Source organism: Sceloporus undulatus, chromosome 2, assembly GCF_019175285.1.
Source record: "Sceloporus undulatus isolate JIND9_A2432 ecotype Alabama chromosome 2, SceUnd_v1.1, whole genome shotgun sequence".
NCBI classification, from domain to species: Eukaryota; Metazoa; Chordata; class Lepidosauria; order Squamata; family Phrynosomatidae; genus Sceloporus; species Sceloporus undulatus.
Genome location: NC_056523.1, coordinates 168,784,229 through 168,802,312, shown reverse-complemented (window position 1 = coordinate 168,802,312; position 18,084 = coordinate 168,784,229). Strand labels below are relative to the sequence as shown.

General features: G+C 45.2%; 1 protein-coding gene across 2 annotated transcripts in view; it reads left to right on the top strand.

Annotated features, from left to right (window-relative positions):
- The window catches only part of ANKRD52 (ankyrin repeat domain 52), a 103,462-nt gene that overhangs the window by 63,868 nt on the left and 21,510 nt on the right, over window positions 1-18,084 (top strand). For both annotated transcript variants that reach the window (XM_042448287.1, XM_042448288.1), the window contains exons 21-26: window positions 3,929-4,148; window positions 4,995-5,082; window positions 8,677-8,760; window positions 11,768-11,913; window positions 14,308-14,390; window positions 15,401-15,483. In XM_042448287.1, coding sequence (XP_042304221.1) covers window positions 3,929-4,148; window positions 4,995-5,082; window positions 8,677-8,760; window positions 11,768-11,913; window positions 14,308-14,390; window positions 15,401-15,483 — 704 coding nt within the window. The remainder of the gene's footprint in view (window positions 1-3,928; window positions 4,149-4,994; window positions 5,083-8,676; window positions 8,761-11,767; window positions 11,914-14,307; window positions 14,391-15,400; window positions 15,484-18,084) is intronic.

Below are 18,084 nucleotides of genomic sequence, written 5' to 3'. Positions count from 1 at the left end.
TTTTCCAGTCGACCGAGAAGCAAAAAAGGTTGATGGTCTAGCCAAGAAGGCCTACTCAGCGGCGGCCCTCGCGGTCAAGGCCATCAATTATAACGCCTGCATGGGGGCCTATATCCAGACCCTAATGGAGGGGATCTCGCCACTCATCCCGGACGTCCCGGATGAAGTCCAGAGGCGCCTGGTAGAGATCCGTGATGAGGCCCACTCCATCGGCAGCTGGCTCATCACTGCCTCCAGGAATGTGGCTGACTGTGCGGGATGGGCCATGTCGGCATTGATGGCTCTGCGCCGACATGCGTGGTTGAGGGGGTCGGACCTCAACTCCAACGTGAAGTCAGCCATCGAGGACATGCCACTCGACGGGACCAGCCTCTTCCACGCCGAGACCGATGAATGCCTGAATAGAAAGTTCAGGATGAAGGCGGCGGCCAAGAAGCACGGGATGTCGTCGGCTTCCATCTCGCCCTTCAGGAAGAGGCAGCATCCGTGGCAGCCCCAAGGTCAGTCACAGGGGCCCTTCCAGCAGGACCGGCAGTCTCAGCAGCAAGGCTCCCAGAGACGCTGTTACCCCTCTCAGTCTTCCTCCTCCTCTGGCCGTTGCAACTTTCCTCCCCAGTACCGAAAGTCCCGCCGGCAGGATACTGACCAGGGGAAGAAGAGAGCCTGAAGGGTTCCAGCGCGCTTCGTCTCTTCCACCCTTTTCTTTTTGGACATTCTGAGGCCCTTTGCCACCACTTGGGCCTCCATTACAACGGACTCGTGGGTCCTAAACATCGTCCGTAGGGGTTATGCCCTCGAGTTCCAAGAGCTCCCCCCAACCGGAGCCTTCATGTACACTCTCCCCTCAGACACCCTTCTCGACGAAGTGCACACCTTGCTAGACACGGGGGCAATTTCCCCTTTATCGCCTGAACATTACTCCAGGGCTTTCTTTTCCAGGTACTTTACAGTACCGAAGGCAGATGGTGGCATCAGACCCATCTTGGACTTGAGGGATCTGAACTATTTTCTTGAATACCGCCGGTTCCGTATGGTAACCTTGGCTTCTATTCTGCCTCTGCTCCACCAGGACCTGTGGTTCGCGACGGTCGACTTGAAGGATGCCTACTTCCACATCAGAATTCGGGAGTCCCACCGGAGATTCCTCACCTTCGCCGTCGGCTCCACCGCGTACCACTACAACGTGCTTCCCTTCAGCCTTGCCACAGCCCCGAGGGTCTTCACGAAGTGCCTGGCTCCAGTGGTGGCATACCTCCATCAGAGGGGTCACAGAGTCTTCCTGTACCTGGATGACTGGTTGTTTGCCGCCGACTCACAACAAGAGCTCCAAGAGGCAGTCTCATTCGCCTTGCACCTTTTGGACTCCCTCGGTTTGGTCGTCAATGAAGAGAAGTCGCACTTCACACTGACCAGGCAGGCCAAGTTCATCGGAGCCATCCTCAACTACGAAAGATGCTCCGCCTTTCTCCCTCCAGACCGTTTCCAGGCGTTGACAGCATCGCTGAGGTCTTGCATCTCCCACAGAAGGGTGAGGGCCAGGGACGTCCAGGTAGCCCTGGGCCACATGGCATCCACAACGTTCGTGACGCCGTGGGCAAGGCTTCGTCTCCGACTCCTGCAGTCCTGGTTCCTCTCAGTCTTCTCTCCGATGGAGGACCCTCCGTCCAAGTGGCTCACAGTACTGAGACCGGTGGCTGCTTCCCTGAGGTGGTGGCTGGACTGCCACAACGTCTGTATCGGGATGCCCTTCCACCAACCTCAGCCTCAATTGACTTTGACAACCGATGCTTCCCTGGAAGGCTGGGGCGCCCACCTGCTCGACCTGGTTGTCAAGGACAAGTGGTCCGCCCAGGGCAAGCATTTCCACATCAATGCATTGGAGATGCTGGCAGTCGAAAAGGCGTTGAGGGCATTCGAATCCTCGGTTGCAGGCAAGGTGGCTCTCCTGAAAACGGACAACACCACCGTGATGTATTACATCAACAAACAGGAAGGCACCAGATCCAGGACTCTGCTCGAGATCACTCTCCGCATTTGGGACTGGTGCATCCACAGACAGGTGCTCCTCCAGGCGATTCACCTTCCAGGAGAGGACAACGAGTTGGCAGATCGCCTAAGCAGATCTCTCTCGGTGTGCCACAAGTGGAGGCTCCATCTGGAGACAGTCAGCAACCTGTTCGATCGGTGGGGAACCCCCCATGTCGACCTCTTTGCAACCGAATGGAACAGCTACTGTCCCCAGTTCTGCTCCAGAAGGCGGATGGACGGATCCCTCGGAGACGCGTTCGCCTTCCTTTGGACAGGAGAGCTGCTCTACGCCTTTCCTCCCTTCCCTCTCATCATCAGAGTGGTGTCCAAGATGACAATGGACCGATCGGATGCGATCCTGGTCACCCCGTGGTGGCCGAGGCAGCCCTGGTTCGTATCCCTTCTCCACCTCTTCAAGAGATGTTTTCTCCACCTCGACTTCCGTCCGGACCTACTATCGATCCAGGACGGCCGGATTCTTCACCTGGACATCGAGAACCTGCCGTTGGTGGCCTGGAGAATCCAGCCCTAGCCTCACTGCTGGATGCGGTGAGGACTGTGATCCTGGCTGTGCAGAAACCTTCCACCCAGCGGTCCTATGCCCTGAAGTGGAGGAGGTTTAGCCTCTTCCTTGATCGAAAGGGTTTGTCCCCTGCTCAGGTGTCCACTCCAGTGGTGCTGGAGTTTTTGATGGCGCTTTTGGATGAGGGGTTATGCCTCACATCCATCAAGTGCTATTTGTCTGCAATTTTGTTCCAGGTACCAATTTGAGGGTAGGGCTTCCTTCTTTAGGGACCCCTTGGTGAAGGGGTTCCTTAAGGGATGTGTCAACCTGCACCCTCCTGTGTCGGTACGGGCGCTGGCTTGGAGCTTGGAGGCGGTGCTGGCCGCCCTCCAATCCAAGCCCTTTGAACCGATGGCCACAGCGGACTTGAGACTATTGACTTGGAAAACCGCCTTTTTTGTGGCCATCACCTCTGCCCGCCATGCGGGCGAACTCTGTGCCTTGTGGAGGGACCAGCCCTTCCTAAGATTTCACAAGGACAAGGTAGTCCTCCGGACAGACATTACTTGGTCTTGCATGACCTTACATCCCCTTCTCAGGTTTTGCAATGTTATTGCTGTGTTGAGTTTTGTGCACATATAAAACACTGACTCTTTTTATGGTTCAAGGTTTTATTGTTACAATAAATATGCCTTTGGTTTACCATAGCTTTGGTTTCAGGACACTCCCTCCGCCGCTTACCTAAGCTTGTCAGTCTAAACCCATTTGTATGATTCGCAGAGACCACGAAGAAGAAGGACAGGTTGCTTACCTGTAACAGTATTTCTTCAAGTGATCATCTGCGAATACATACAAATCCCACCCGTCCATCCCCTCAGTGTCCTGCTCTTATTGGCTCTTTCCATCGCCTTCTTGGCGGAAAAATTGCGGAACTGGGGAAAAGAGCGGGAAGGCAGGGGCCTTATAATGGGTGGGCGGAGTTACCGCCAAAATGTTTCTATATGTTGCAAAGTAAACTTTGCCTAGTGATTCCAGAAGTTTCCGAACAGCACTGCGCAGGCGCAGTAAAACCCATTTGTATGTATTCGCAGATGACCACTCGAAGAAATACTGTTACAGGTAAGCAACCTGTCCATATGGCTTATTGGTCAATAGTAGAGAATCTTCTCCACAACTCCCAATAAATATTTGCAGGTGGGATTTCTTTGACAGCAATTGTTTCTGTCTTTTCAGTATGTTTGAAACAAAAATTCTTACTTGAACCTCTTTTGTGGACTTAAAGATGCAACCAAAGGTGTATACTTCACTCTCATCCTGGGCTTGCCATGTTACTTTACAGAGCTTGGGTTTAATATTACATTATCCCATTTGCTTCCTCCTGTTCTGTGGTCGTAGGCTGTGACTGGCTGTGAAGACTGCCTTGCAGCACTGCTGGACCATGATGCCTTTGTATTGTGTCGGGATTTCAAGGGCCGGACCCCGATCCATTTTGCCTCGGTGTGTGGGCATTCCGAAATCCTGAGGACCTTGCTGCAGGCAGCGCTCTCTACTGACCCTCTGGACTCTGTGGTGGACTACAGTGGCTATTCACCAATGCACTGGGCTTCTTACAGTGGTAAGAATCCTGCGATTTCTACACAATTCCTTTGGCAGAAGAGAGCCATCTAAATAGGTGTTTATTCAATAAGGCAATTAACAGTACAACCTTGCTATAAAGTTAGATGACAGCTACAGTATGAGAAATATATAAGACACTTGCCATGTCGGATGTCAATTTTTAAAGTTTTTGTGCCCAAGCAATCCTTTTCACATGGCTTCATCTATCTGTGAATCCTAGCACCTTGCAGAGAGTTTTAAGAACTCTTCTGATATGTATGAACTTCTTTATTCTTGTTTATGTTCACTCAGACTCAGCTATCTCTTATAACTCCATATTGAAAGGGAGTTCAGTTGTGATGAACATGTTGCTTTTCAGGAAAGCTCATCTGATATTATTGAATTTCTCATTGAGAATCACTTGATATTCATCTGAGGAACTATAGGGATCCCTGAAACGTAACTTAAAAGAAGATAACATTAAAGGATTTAAATTTGGTTTCTGTTCCCGCACTTTAGTCCTGAAGAATTCAGAAGGCAAATATACAGTCACCCCTCTGATTTCGCGGACTTGAAGTCCGTGTCCCTCACTCGCTTGCAGGCAGCAAACAGAGGGGGACAAAATGGGGCTCGTACCTTTTCATGACATGTAAAAAGACTTTCTCTGGTAGCCTGACTGATTAATGCAAACTGGAAGATATATGATTATTGGTTGCTTAGATTTTTAATGTTTTTATAGAGAACCTGACGAATTTGAAAAATGGTCTGGTTAGGCAAAGGGATCTTTTGATTCTGATGTACAATTTTCCTGGGGATTAGAAGGTGATCTGATAATTTCTCTTCTCTGTTTTCCTCCTTTTTCTAGGGCATGAAGATTGTCTTGAATTGTTACTTGAACACAATCCATTTGCATACCTAGAAGGAAACCCCTTTACTCCATTGCACTGTGCAGTGTAAGTCCCTTGGGACCATTAAGATACGGTGTCTATATGTACATATCTATAATAATAAGAGAGAATGTCTGCATGTTTGTGCCAGACATAACTTACAGAGATATTATGTTGGATGCCTCAGAATTGGACTGTTTTTAGTTGTTATCCATGTTATAGTGCTGCATTTCAAGTTAAAATTCCATGTGAGAGTGCTCACTAGAAGAAAAATTGGGGGCAGCTTTAACTCATCAGGAAGTTGTAGTAGACATTTCAAAATCTGACAGTATGTTTTTGCTTATTGTCCAGTTTGCAACACCCAATTTCAAGTCAATATTCCAAATATGGAATTTCCTATAAGCAAAACAGTGGCCTGCCATAATTAATTGGGACATCATGTGAAGTATGGTTTTGATTGTCACATTAATTGAAGTGCCCATTTCAAGCTGAAATTTCAACTGTATTTTCCTAGTAACAAAACTCATCTGGTTTTTTTAGTCTGGAAAACAAAGGGGATCTCTGAGGTGCTATTTCTAAAATCCCTGAGGCAGAAATAAAAACTGGAAGGACACCAGAGGGCTAACATATTGCCATTAGGATTCCTGAGTATTAAAAAAAGAATGGAAAATAGGCGCGTACACATGGGAAAATTCCTGAGGGTGGGTGGGAAAACAGTAGGACCCATAGGTCCCTTTTGGAGCATTAGGTACAGACCTAGAAAGTGGTGGGCATAGTTCAACTAGAAAACAAAAGAGAACTCTCTGTAGCACTGCTTTTACAGTTACCCAAAGTTTAAAAAAATGGTAAAATAGGAGAGGACTCCCTTAGATACTGCTGATGTGATTCCTAAGGTAAAGGAGGGAGGGGAACAGGAACACAGGAGGCCTCATGGACCTCTTTGGAAGTAGTAGGTATGAGCCCGGGGAGCACTCATGCATACGTCTGCTTGTGCAAATTAAATTAAGTTTTGAAGTAATTGTTATATTCTGTATTGTTTATATTATATATTTCATAAATTAGTTACAGCATGGCCTCTCAACCACATAGTAGCATACATCATACTATTCATGCCGAATAAATTAACATTATGCCACAGATGAACATATAGAACTGCCATTTGGTGTAGCCTCTGCCCATAGGATCATGAAAAATCATAGCTTCATGACATACTGAACATTTCATTTGATAGATATCCTTAGTTCTTTCTAACTGCAGCTCTCAGGAATTGCTAACTTGATTTCACTACAGGTCAACCTGGTGTAAATTTGCAGTCTTGCCATCAGTGTGGCCAGTGACTAGGAGATGATAGGAGTTGTAATCCAATAGCTGGAAATGACTACATTAAAGGGTGCTTTTCAACTGTGAAGCACTTGTCTCTTTTCATTGACGTGGTGGGTCATTTATCTCAATTTAAGTTTTCTTCCTGCAAAATATGGGTGGCAGAACTGAATAGCAGACTGTTCTAGTGACCTAGCTTATACTTTCAGTTGTATTGGCTGAAGTGGGTCATGATAGCAAAGTCATATCCCTTACTTTGGTAGGGGTGAACCTCACCTGGGTAGCTGTGTTGTCTCTATGGATTTATTCCTAGCTTGCATTTATCTGAAGAATCAGTAATGACATTTGATTATATTAATGTACTGTTCTCTGCTGGCTTAAGTTTGCCCTTTAAAAATAGCCCCTACAGATGAGTTTTGAACGATTTTCAAATTTGGACTAAAAAAGGTTCAAGGGAGAGGGAAGTCCATGGCTGGGGGAAATCACCAAATATATGTGTGTGTGTGCATGTGCGCGCGTGTGTTTGTATATTCAATGATGGGGAATCTATGGCACACTTGCCAGAGGTGGCACTCAGAGCCCTCTCTGTGGGCACATGCGCCGTCGCCCCAGCACAGAGATTTTTACTAGAAAGCCAGAGGAACATGGCACTTTGCAATTAACATGTGGGTTTTGGGTTGCAGTTTGGGCACTTGGCCTCGAAAAGGTTCACCATCACTGGTATATTTATCTTGTCTTTCAGTCTCATGAATTTTCAAGGTTGACTTTATGAAGCTGCCTTACCCTGAATTAGTCACACTCTTTTCCAGGGGTAGGCAACCTGTGGCCCGCGGGCCGGATGCGGCCCGGCAAGGCCTTGGGACCAGCCCCAGCCCGGTCCTGCCGCCGATTGCCGCCAGAGCCTTTGGCCTCGCGTGAGGGCGTGGCGCCTTTGGCCTATCAGGAGAGGCGGGCAAGGGGGGGCAAGCGGCTGGCAAGGGGGGGAATTGTCTATAGAAGCCTCCGAAACATGCATTTATATTAACATTTTTTAAAAAATCAGCAAATTTTTTAGTGTGCCCTCCATTTTAAAAAATAAAAAAAATATAAAAGGTGTCCTCCATTTGAAATTTTTGTCCTACATTTGTCCCGGTTTATTTATTTATTTAGCTACAAAATTATTTAATTATTTATTTTTTTGGCTTTGGGCCCCCCAGTTGTCTGAGGGACAGCAACCCGGCCCCTGGCTCAAAAAGGTTGCCTATCCCTGCTCTTTTCTATCTGTTCTAACTAGCCTTTGCTTTTTGGGGAAGCATTCCACAGCCTGGATGGCCATGGTGGCTAAGGATGAGTTTACATTTGAAGGGCAGCCGCCTGGGTAGAGCTGCTCTACAGCAGGGGTAGGCAACCTTTTTGAGCCAGGGGCCGGGTTGCTGTCCCTCAGACAACTGTGGGACCGAAGCTGGGGGGTGGAGCTTCCACCCCGGGGGTGGGGCTGTGTGCTGGGGGTGGAACCTCCACCCTTCGGGGCGGAGCTTTCACCACCCGGGGGCGGAGCTTCCACCCACAGGGGCCAGGCCACCTCCTCTTTGCCAGCCCCTGATGGGGCCTCAGGCCCTGTCAGAGGCCGGGAAAGAGCTGGCAGGGACCGCCAGCGCTGGAGGCCTCCCCATCTTTGCTGGCCCCTGATGCCAGAGGCCCGCTGCCGCCGCTGGAGCCCTCCTGGAGGGCCCCTGCGACGGCAACTGGCCTCCCAGGGGCCCGCTGCTGCCGCCGGAGCCCTCCTGGAGGACCCCAGCGAAGGCAACTGGCCTCCCAGGTGCCCGCTGCCACAGTCGGAGCCCTCCTAGAGGGCCCCAGCAACGGCAACGGGCCTCCCAGGGGCCAGCTGCTGCCGTCGGAGCCCTGGGTGCCGCCATTTTGGGGGAAAATTGGCGGTGAAATCTCGCGCGACCTCAGGGAAGGTCGCACGAGATTTCGCCGCCATTTCCCCCCCCAAAATGGCAGTGCCCAGAGCGGGGGAAAGCCGCAACTGCTGGCGGCGGCAGCAGGAGGAGCCAGGGGCCGGCTCAAAGGCCTCCACGGGCCACATCCGGCTCAAAGGCCTCCGCGGGCCGGAGGTTGCCAACCCCTGCTCTACAGTCTCAAGATTGTCCTGTTGCCTGTGTTCCTTTTAAGTAGGGATGCCAAAGATTGAACTTTGTATCTTCTGCATGCAAAGCATGTGCTCTGACATTGAGCCATATATTCTTATGTGTATGATATGTCTCATTCACTGCTCTCTCCTCATTTTGACATCCTACAAATGAAAATTTAAGCCTTGATAACTCATTTGCTTCTCACACTTTTTTCCTTTTGCAGAATTAACAACCAAGATGGCACTGCTGAAATGCTTGTGGAAGCATTGGGTGCCAAGATTGTTAATAGCAGAGATGCCAAAGGAAGGTGAGTGAGGATCCAATCCTCTTGATTGCCTGTGATGGACAATTCCTATCTCTCCAGATGCTCCTCAGCTATCACTGCCCAGGCCATTATTTGATAGGAAGCTTCACCTCAAAAAGTGACATGGATACCAGTGCATGCAAAGTGGAGGGGAAATGGGGAAATGCAAAGAGGAGGAAAGGTCTGGAGATCGGCTTGAAAGTGGAGGGGAAATGGGGAAATGCAAAGAGGAGGAGGAAAAGTTTGGAGATAGGATTGAGAAGGGAATCACTACATGCACACTCACACTGGTGCCTTGCAGCTGTTTCAGCGATTACTGCCAAGGCATGGAGATTGGGGCTTCAGGGCTGCTTTTTAAAGGAGCTTTATGAGTGATATTACTGTTGTTGTTAACTGTTCTCCAGTCGATTTCAACCCATGGTGACTGTATTGACCTGTATATAATTTGACCCCAGATTTTAGGGTCAGTTTTTGGGTATAAATTTCTTGAGTTCTGGTCGAGTACATACGGTACATACTGTAAGCTCTTGAAGCTCCACTGTATTTTTCATCAGGCAAAGGTGTTAAAAATCACACAGGAGGAAAAAAATATAACAGTGTTTGTCACAGGCCTGTATTTTGTTAAGTTGTTGTAGCTGTTCTTGGTTCAGATCTTAGGGAAGGATATTCATGCAGGCAAACCCTTCCTCCTGATGATGTGAGTAGTCCAGGGAATAAAATTTAAGTTCCATTAGCAAAACAAAAAGATACTTCTCTTGAGAGCCAAGATGCCTCCATTCTTTGTAAAACTACAAGTGCCTTGTGAAACCTCCATACTTTTGCTTTAGGAAACATATAGGTGCTGTTCTGGTAAAACATGCCAAATGTAGTCCAGGTTTTTTTTTAACAAAAATGTTTTACCTTTGCTGGAGGTAGAAACCTCAAATGGTAAAATCCCAGTCCATTGGCCCTTTCTTTGGGATTCATCTGATGTGATTAAAATGTGGTATCTTTCATCCAAAATGTTGTTCTGGATCCAGAGTGGATGTTATTATACTTTGCTACATGTCCAAATCTACTACTTCTGGATATGTTTTATTTTTTTATGTAAGATACAACATTTTAGCCACATCAGGGGAATCCTGAAGAGAGAGCTTCAGGAGATATATATTTTTGTATTGCTAATGGAATTTAAATTTTCTTTTCTGAATTACCCACATGGTCAGAAGTAGTAGGGGCCTGGCTGCCTGACTATCCACTCCATAACACCTGAATTGAGAATAGCTGTAACATCTTGACAAAATGCATTCCTGTGACTAAAATTGTCATAATTTTTTTCTCCTGTACGATTTTTAATACCTTTGCCTGATGAAGAAGCCAGTGGAGCTTCAAAGCTTACAACATGTATTTTGTGCATTTTGGTTTTCCCAACAATGATATCACTGTTTTGTGCATTTAGGGTAACAATGTTTACTAATTAACTCTGGCTGTGTATAACCCCAAATCCCCAGAAGTAATGTGCCTCTTGGTAGTCATGGAAGTGGAAAGTTGGTGTTTCTGGACTTACATCAGCCATCTGTGATTGGCCACTGCAGAAAAGATGAAGCTGGTTTAGATGGACCTTTGCATCATTCCACCAGGCTTTTCTTACAGTGTCAAATGGTCCTAAATGCAAAGCCTATTTAGTGTACAAGGCTTGGAGTTCAATTTCCTGTTTTATTAGCAATTATGTAAGCTACAATTAGACAATCCACAACACAAACACACCACACACAAAACACCTGAGAATAGTAGCTCTTCATTTCCTCCTAATGACCCCAATAACATGTAGTAAAACATACTGTTGTTTTACCAAACATACTAGTAAAATATCCCATTGTTACACTTCTCATTTTTCAGCCCCTTTAATCAATAGTCACTGTCGGGATATAGAGTCACAAGGAAAATGTACAGTGTGGGTTTTAATAGTAACCAGGCATTACAGGGTTACTGTGAGCCATAATGATTAGGCATTTAAACATGAAGTGCCATCAAAAGATAGTCAACAAGTGCTGTAAAGTCTTGTAGGATGCTGCCAGTCTGAACAGTCACTCAGGCTGCAGGGGCTGGGTCCTTAGTGGCCCCTAGCATTTTACCTCAGGGAGGGTTGTTACTAGAGTGATGGTGGATGGTGTCCATGTATATATTGTTACTTCAGTAGAATGAGAGAGGGGAAACTTGAGAGAATGAAGGTGTTAAATTAGGTATTCATTAAATCTTACTAAGCCTAAACTAAAAGGTTTGTTTCTGCTGGTTTGTCCCAACACCTTTTCTGTAATATTTTCCCCTCTTGTTTATTTCTTTAAAATGCTTATAAGAAAAAGATTCCTCTTAAGGACTTGTTTAGTTGGATGATTAGACAGTGATAAATACTCTGCTTGTAAAGAAGTGAAAAGATGCCTAGAAATTTCCAGAAGTAGTGGCTGATGAGAAGTGTTATATTATTGGTCAATTACGATATGACATATCTTGCTGTACATCTTCATGAGGTTTCTGCAGCATTAATAGATTTATTATTTTGGAGTGGGTGTGAATTATGCCTTCCTACAGACAGAAAGTTACTATTTGAAAACTGGAAAACGTTGACATCTTTCTGATGGAATTTCCTTGAGGAAAGATGTCAGGGTCCCTTACAGCTGCACTTTTGAAAACCTAGACAGTACAGTTGGCCCTCCATATTTATTTCTTTGACTTTTGCGTATTTGATTATTTGTGGATTTGATTAATATATTCTCTCTAGGAATCGCTAGGTTCTCCAGCGCAACTCTGCCAGAAGTTAACCATAGAGTTGTGATGGAGAACCTAGATGTTCATAGAGAAAACACTGCTCTAGGTATTTGTAGGTTCCTCAGCATCTATGCTCAACTTCTGACAGATGTTGACCAAGAGTTACACTTAGGTAAAATCTGCAGTTTCCCACATTCATGGGGCTCCTTCACCCCTAACCCTAGCAAATGTGGAAGGACTATAGTATTCCATTTTTCCCCCCCAGGACCCCCCTTCACGCTGCTGCCTTTGCAGACAACATCCATGGTTTACAACTGCTTTTGCACCACCAGGCTGAGGTAGATGCAACTGACCAACTGGGAAGGACCTCTCTTATGATGGCTGCTGAGAATGGCCAGACAGCAGCAGTTGGTATGTGATGAATCTTCTATTTACCTTCCTCCCTGCCCCCCCCCCATTCTCTTCTTTCCTGAGGTCTGCTTACAGAATAACGATTTTTAAAAAATGTTGTAAGGTTTAGAAACCTGGGAACTATCATACATAACTCTGATTTTTCCAAAGGGTCAGGCAGAAACCTGTGACTTATAACTGGCTAAGCTTCCTCCCAAGCTCATTTCTGATTGGTATTTGGCTGTTTGCATGGCAAAGGTATACATCTTCAATCAATGGCCAATTTTAAAATGGCAGTTTAAAATTTCATGGCAAGAATATCATAAAAGACAATGTTGAAATAAGTCTTTGGGTTCTGTTTAAGTCAACAGTGTCCACTGTGACCTCCCCAATAGTCAGATCTAGCTGTCACTGAAAATGGTGAGGGATTGTGGGAGTCCCAGTCCAAAAATGTCTAGAAAGACACAGTTTCCATTCCCTAGCTGAGATATTTACTTCTTTACCCCCAAAAGAAATACTTCTGGGGATATGTCCTAGAAAGAATTTGAGATTAATGCTTTGGCTCATGCACTCTGTGTCCTCTCCTCCCATCCAAGAATTACTCAGTGTAGTATGGTACCTGAGGCAGAAGAAGATCTAAATACTGTCTCCCATCCCTGTAGCATCAACAGTGGCATCACTGGGGTGTGTGGACTGCACCAAGTGACACCCTGAAAGGGGGGGTTGTGACACCACTACTCCTCAAACATCTGTGTTTGGGCAGAAATGGACTGTGGCTGAAATGGGGTGGGTAGGGTGAGTTTGGGCCCGAGTGCCACATGGTGGGGTGAGCTCCTGTCACTAGTCCCAGCTTCTGCCAGTCTAGCAGTTTGAAAGCATGCAAATGCAAGTAGATAAATAGGTACCACTTCGGTGGGAAGGTAACAGCGTTCAGTGCAGTCATGCTGGCCACATGACCATCAGAGCAGTCCTTGGACAATGCTGGCTTTTAGGCTTAGAAACTGATATTAGCACCGCCCCCTAATGTCAATTACGACTAGACATTCATGTCAAGGGGACTACCTTTACCTTTACTTTTAGGGTGAGGCTCAGTGAGAAGAAAAAGGAGAGGCAAAAATTAAATTTTTAATTTTAATTTTAAATTAAAAAATGTTTTTAATTTTCAAAAGATTTTAAAAAGTTTTTTTACTTTTTTCTTTAAAAACATTTTATCAAATTTTAATTTTAATCACATGGATCTATGTATATGTAAATACATTTAGGCTGTGTATATGTAATTTAAATGTATAATTTTAATTGTTTATGTCACAACTATAATCATTACATTCAATGTATATGGGAATTACGATTTATGAGTAACATTAATACATAAAACATTACTAAGGATTCTGTATGGTGTGGCATGGGAAGAGGTCAATGGGGGGGGTGACACCATGAGTTGCTGCACTTGGTGACACCAACCCTAGAGATGCCACTGAGTATCAAAATTATAATTTTACTTCTTTTGCTTCCATTGGTACCCCAAACATTTGGCATGGATTCTGTTGTCTTGCCTTATTGTAGGTTTTAGTCTGACCTTACTCTGCGGTAAAGTGAACGGCCAAACTGAGAGGCTCTCTGACTACTTGAATGTAGCATTCATTTTTAAGGATTTTACATTTTTGACTTGATATATTAATGGGGTGTTTTAATTGTGTTTTAAAATTGTACTGTTTTATTGTTGTTTTTAAGCATCTTTTGTGAGCTGCCTTGAGTCCAATTTGGGAGAAAGGTGGCATATAAAATCAATAAATAATATGAATCTAGGAGATTGGTGTGGGAGAAGAAATGCAAAAATCTGATCCTAATATATCTCTTGAGCAATATTCAAACAGTCCCATCATTGTATCTCTATAAATATGCTTCTTTTCAAAGCAGTTATCAGTGGCCTGGTTGTACAAGTCATCCATAGGTGGTCTAAGCCAATTTAAATGTGAATCCCCATTGCTTAAAATATAGACAGGAGGGACTTATTAGAAGGCAGTGGCATTCTGTGTTCTTGAAAGAAAGTCACTTAATGAAAACACAAAAGAAGTGCCTAGAACATTTAGGTTACCCTGTCAATCTAAATAAGACCTGTTCTACTATGGTGCTAGAACTCTGAAATTTCCATCAATTTGCTTTTGATCTTTCAATAACAGAAGCTATGTTCTTTTGGAAGACAGAACCATATCCCGTGTGTGTGTATAGAAGGGAGACTGTTTTCACTTACTCTTTTCCCATTTTGGACTGGTTTCCTGCTGCATATTTGACTTTTTCCTTAGCTTGTTAATTTCTTTAAAGGGTCCTTTTAAGGCAGGATTTTAATGGTTAAAAATAAATAAAATAGGTAGTAGTTTGTACTGCCCCTTACTTTGCTTTTCCACCTGTTTTCAGAGTTTCTGCTGTACAGAGCAAAAGCTGACCTAACTGTGCTGGATGTCAACAAGAACACAGCTCTTCACCTGGCCTGCAGTAAGGTATAGTACTTATGGATGGACCTGCAGGAGACAAATCCACTGGCTATCTTTTGGTATATCTTCTGGGTTTACTGGTGGAAATGCCCCTTTACTGTTCAGACTAAGAAACAGTCTTTAGGCAGACTTCCATATCTTTTACCCAAAGCAAAAGATTATTTCTTCCAAATAAAGATAGTTGCTGTTTGATCAATTCCCTCTCCCTCAAAAAACACTTGGATTTCTGCAAAATGTGGATTTTTTTGTTTGCAAACAGTAGATGTATATAAATAGGAGATGAAATAGGTGTAGAAGCCATGAGGAAACACAACCATGAGGAAACTGAAAGTTGAAGCTCTCTGAATCCATGATTTATGCCAAATAAAAATGTATTTCAGACATTTTTCAGAGAGCATGGACCTTTTCTATCTCACTTTATATTTTTCACTAGCCTTGGGATTTTCCATCTTGCCTTAATGTTGTAGAGGACTGAATCAATTCACAGTTATTACTGTTTTTTTCTTAATGTCAGAGTCAAACATACACTGCTGCTGTTGGTAGGTTAGGTTAGAGTTTGTTTAAAGAACATGCATCTGGCTTCATAAATTTTACTGCTAATACTTAGTAGATACAAGATGCAGAAGAGCTAAAAGGCATTAGTGACAGTTGCCATTTCTTCTGCTTTTCCACTGATGCGATATTTAGTGAATTAGGAAAATGCAATTTCGGTTTCCCCCACAAGGGGACACTGCAACAATTTGAAACAGAAACTTTACTTGTCAAACGTTTTTTCTTGTATAGCCCCACTTCTTTCAAGGATTAGATCTGTGACATGGGGTTCATATATGTGCTCCTCCATCCTTATCCTGACCAGTTCGCTCCTCCATTCCCAGGTTTCCTCTTAATTATAGTTTATTATGACAACCGTAATTGCTCAATATGGCAAACACTATGTAGAGAAAACCTGGGTTCAGCTTAAGAGTCTGTTTTCAAAATAAAACATACTTTTTAATCATTTTATCTTATCTTTCCAGGGTCATGAAAAGTGTGCCTTGTTGATTCTGGGGGAAACCCAAGACCTTGGCCTTATCAATGCAACTAACAGTGCTCTGCAGATGTGAGTATTTGCACAGCTGGTAGAAATGAGGAATGCTTCTCTACGCTGGTGAGAGGAGAAATCCACACAACTTGAGTTTCTCTCATCACCACCCAGAGACAGACAGGAAGAGCAAAAGATCTTATGATAGCCGAATAAAAAACTATGTTGATTCCTCCCCATTTGGCCACCTTAGAGACCAGTTCTTTTCACATCCCAGAGCTCTGTCTCTTTTTTTCATTTCTTTTTTGACTTATGTTTTCAATTGCTCTTGGGTTAGATCTGTCTTCTCTTCTTTTTGCCCTTATTTACTTGGGGGAGGGGGGAGAGAAACCTTTTCTCTTTTTCTTCTGTACTTTATCTTCTTTCCCCCTCTGTGATGGCTTCATCAAGCAAGAAGGTTGATGTTGTTACCAAAAAGAAGAAGAAGCATGTTACTATGGATTGTGGAGGCACATCTATTGATCATGCTGGCCTAGAGCACTCTGTTGGGGCATCAGGCTCTGCTTTGGAGAGGGCTCCTCTGCTGCTCAAACCTCTTCAGCAGATGATGAGGCAAACTGCACCCAACTCCTTTCCTTGTATGGCCACGTCAGCACCCGAGGAGGACATGGAGGTGATATTGGAGGAAGAGGAAGTGCCAGAGAGGGAAGCAGCAACTGCAACCACACCTTGTAGCTCGCTGTGTCTCTTCCAAAAAGATGAACAATTTCAGGTTTCTTCCCCTTGGGGGGTCTCACTAACTTCCAAGGGGTTCCAATTCCCCCCATGCATACACTTATAGGTCATGCACAACACCACAGATCCTGACTGCCCTTAGCACATCTCAGTTTCCCCACCCTTTTGCCTTGGAGCAGAGTGGTGATAATGGCAGTCATTTTGGGTGTGATTTTGAGTCCCCCAAGCAGTCACCCCTTCGTGTGTATCTGAATCTCAATTAAACAGTCAAGTGCAGAAAGCAGCACTTACAGCATACTCTCAAATAAATCTAAGACAATTAGGCAGTCCCCTTATCTGTTAGGAGCAGCACTATTCTTCCTTAGTGCCCCCCCCAGTGGGATTATGTGATTCAGTTATAATCTATTACGCCTTTAATAGTTATCTAATTCCTCCCACCCACTACCACCCTTCAAAGCATAAGGCCATTTGGCAGAGAGGACAATCCTGTCCATTTCAGCCCAGCATGTCCAGGCAATCGCTAATCTCCAGACAGATTTCCTGAACAGACACACCTTACTTCCTTGAGAATGGAGCCTAAACCTTGAGGTGTTTTTCCAACTGGAAAACATGTTCAAAACCTTTACTATGATGAACATGTTTGCATCTCTAATAAATCACAAATTCCCTAAATTTTGCACCAGGTTCTCTCATCTGCAAGTGGAGGGAACAGATGCACTGCAGTGCTGGTGGCCTCTGTAGGACAAAACAGACTGCTCCTTTGCACTGCCTTCTGGACAGCCTGGGAGCACGGTGTTTACACGCTGCACATTCCCAAGCCACAAGGCTGGCACACTTCCAGAACAGCATGAAGCTGGCTTCTGGCCACAGTGTGGGTGGGAAAGCCATCTTTTTGTCACCAGAAAAAGGAGAGGCTTCAAGACAGATTGGGGCTGTGGCATGCGCTTCTGTGGCTCCAATCTGGCTTCAGAAGGGGTGGCTTCAAGCCTCCTCTTCTGTTGGTCTATTTTGCCCCTATGTCTCCTGTATCTTTTCCTTACCCTTCCTCTCATCGCCAGGGTGATCAGGAAGGTGAGGAAGGAGAAAGGCCAAGTAATACTCATCACTCCATACTGTGGGCAGAGTTGTGGCATTCTGGCTGTGTGGCATTCAGACGCTGCATGCTGCAGGAGAGCAGAAAAGCCACCACCGCAGTGGAATGGTCGGCTGTTTTCCACCCCAAAAAGAAGCAGCGTTTTGCTTTTTTGGCCAGAAAAACACCTCAGGGCTGTGGCATGCAGTTGCCGCACCTCCACAGCATCAAGCCTGTCTGTACTGGCCCTATGTTTCTCCATATCCAGATCTTCCCTTTAAACCTGAGGTGCTCTCTCCCTTTCATATGTCTGAGGAACTCATCTTTGCTTCTTTCCATCTTAATCACTTGCACTCATAGGAGACATTATGCACAACCTTGATGTGCATGAGGCACTAAAAATTAAAACAACTAATTTTGCTTATTTGTGTTCTTCAATCCAAACTCAGTGGGATGCAAGATGTCTTGTTCCACAATGACCACTCTGGCCCCATTCAGACTGGCATCAAAAATCTGGAAGGAACTGGGCTGATTCGGATGCCCCTCCCCTGAATCTCTCCGTTAGCAAGTGCCCACTACAAAAAGAGGGGCATTTTAAATCGAATGCATTCTGTGCCTGCTGCGAAGGTGCCTGCTGTCAATCAAGCGATCGTCATGGTGACGTTTTTGCAGGGGCATCGGAAGTGTCCTCCCCCCTCCTTTTTTTTAAAAGATCCATGCACAAAATGCCCCAAAGTGTCAATTTTTAAAAAACCTCTTTTTTGTGTGTTGTGTGTATATGTGGGCATTTGGGTCAGATCTGCCCCTGTCCCCATTTTCAATCCCATGCAAGCTAATGCATCTCCCACTCCTTGCCCCCCAGAATGCCTCTT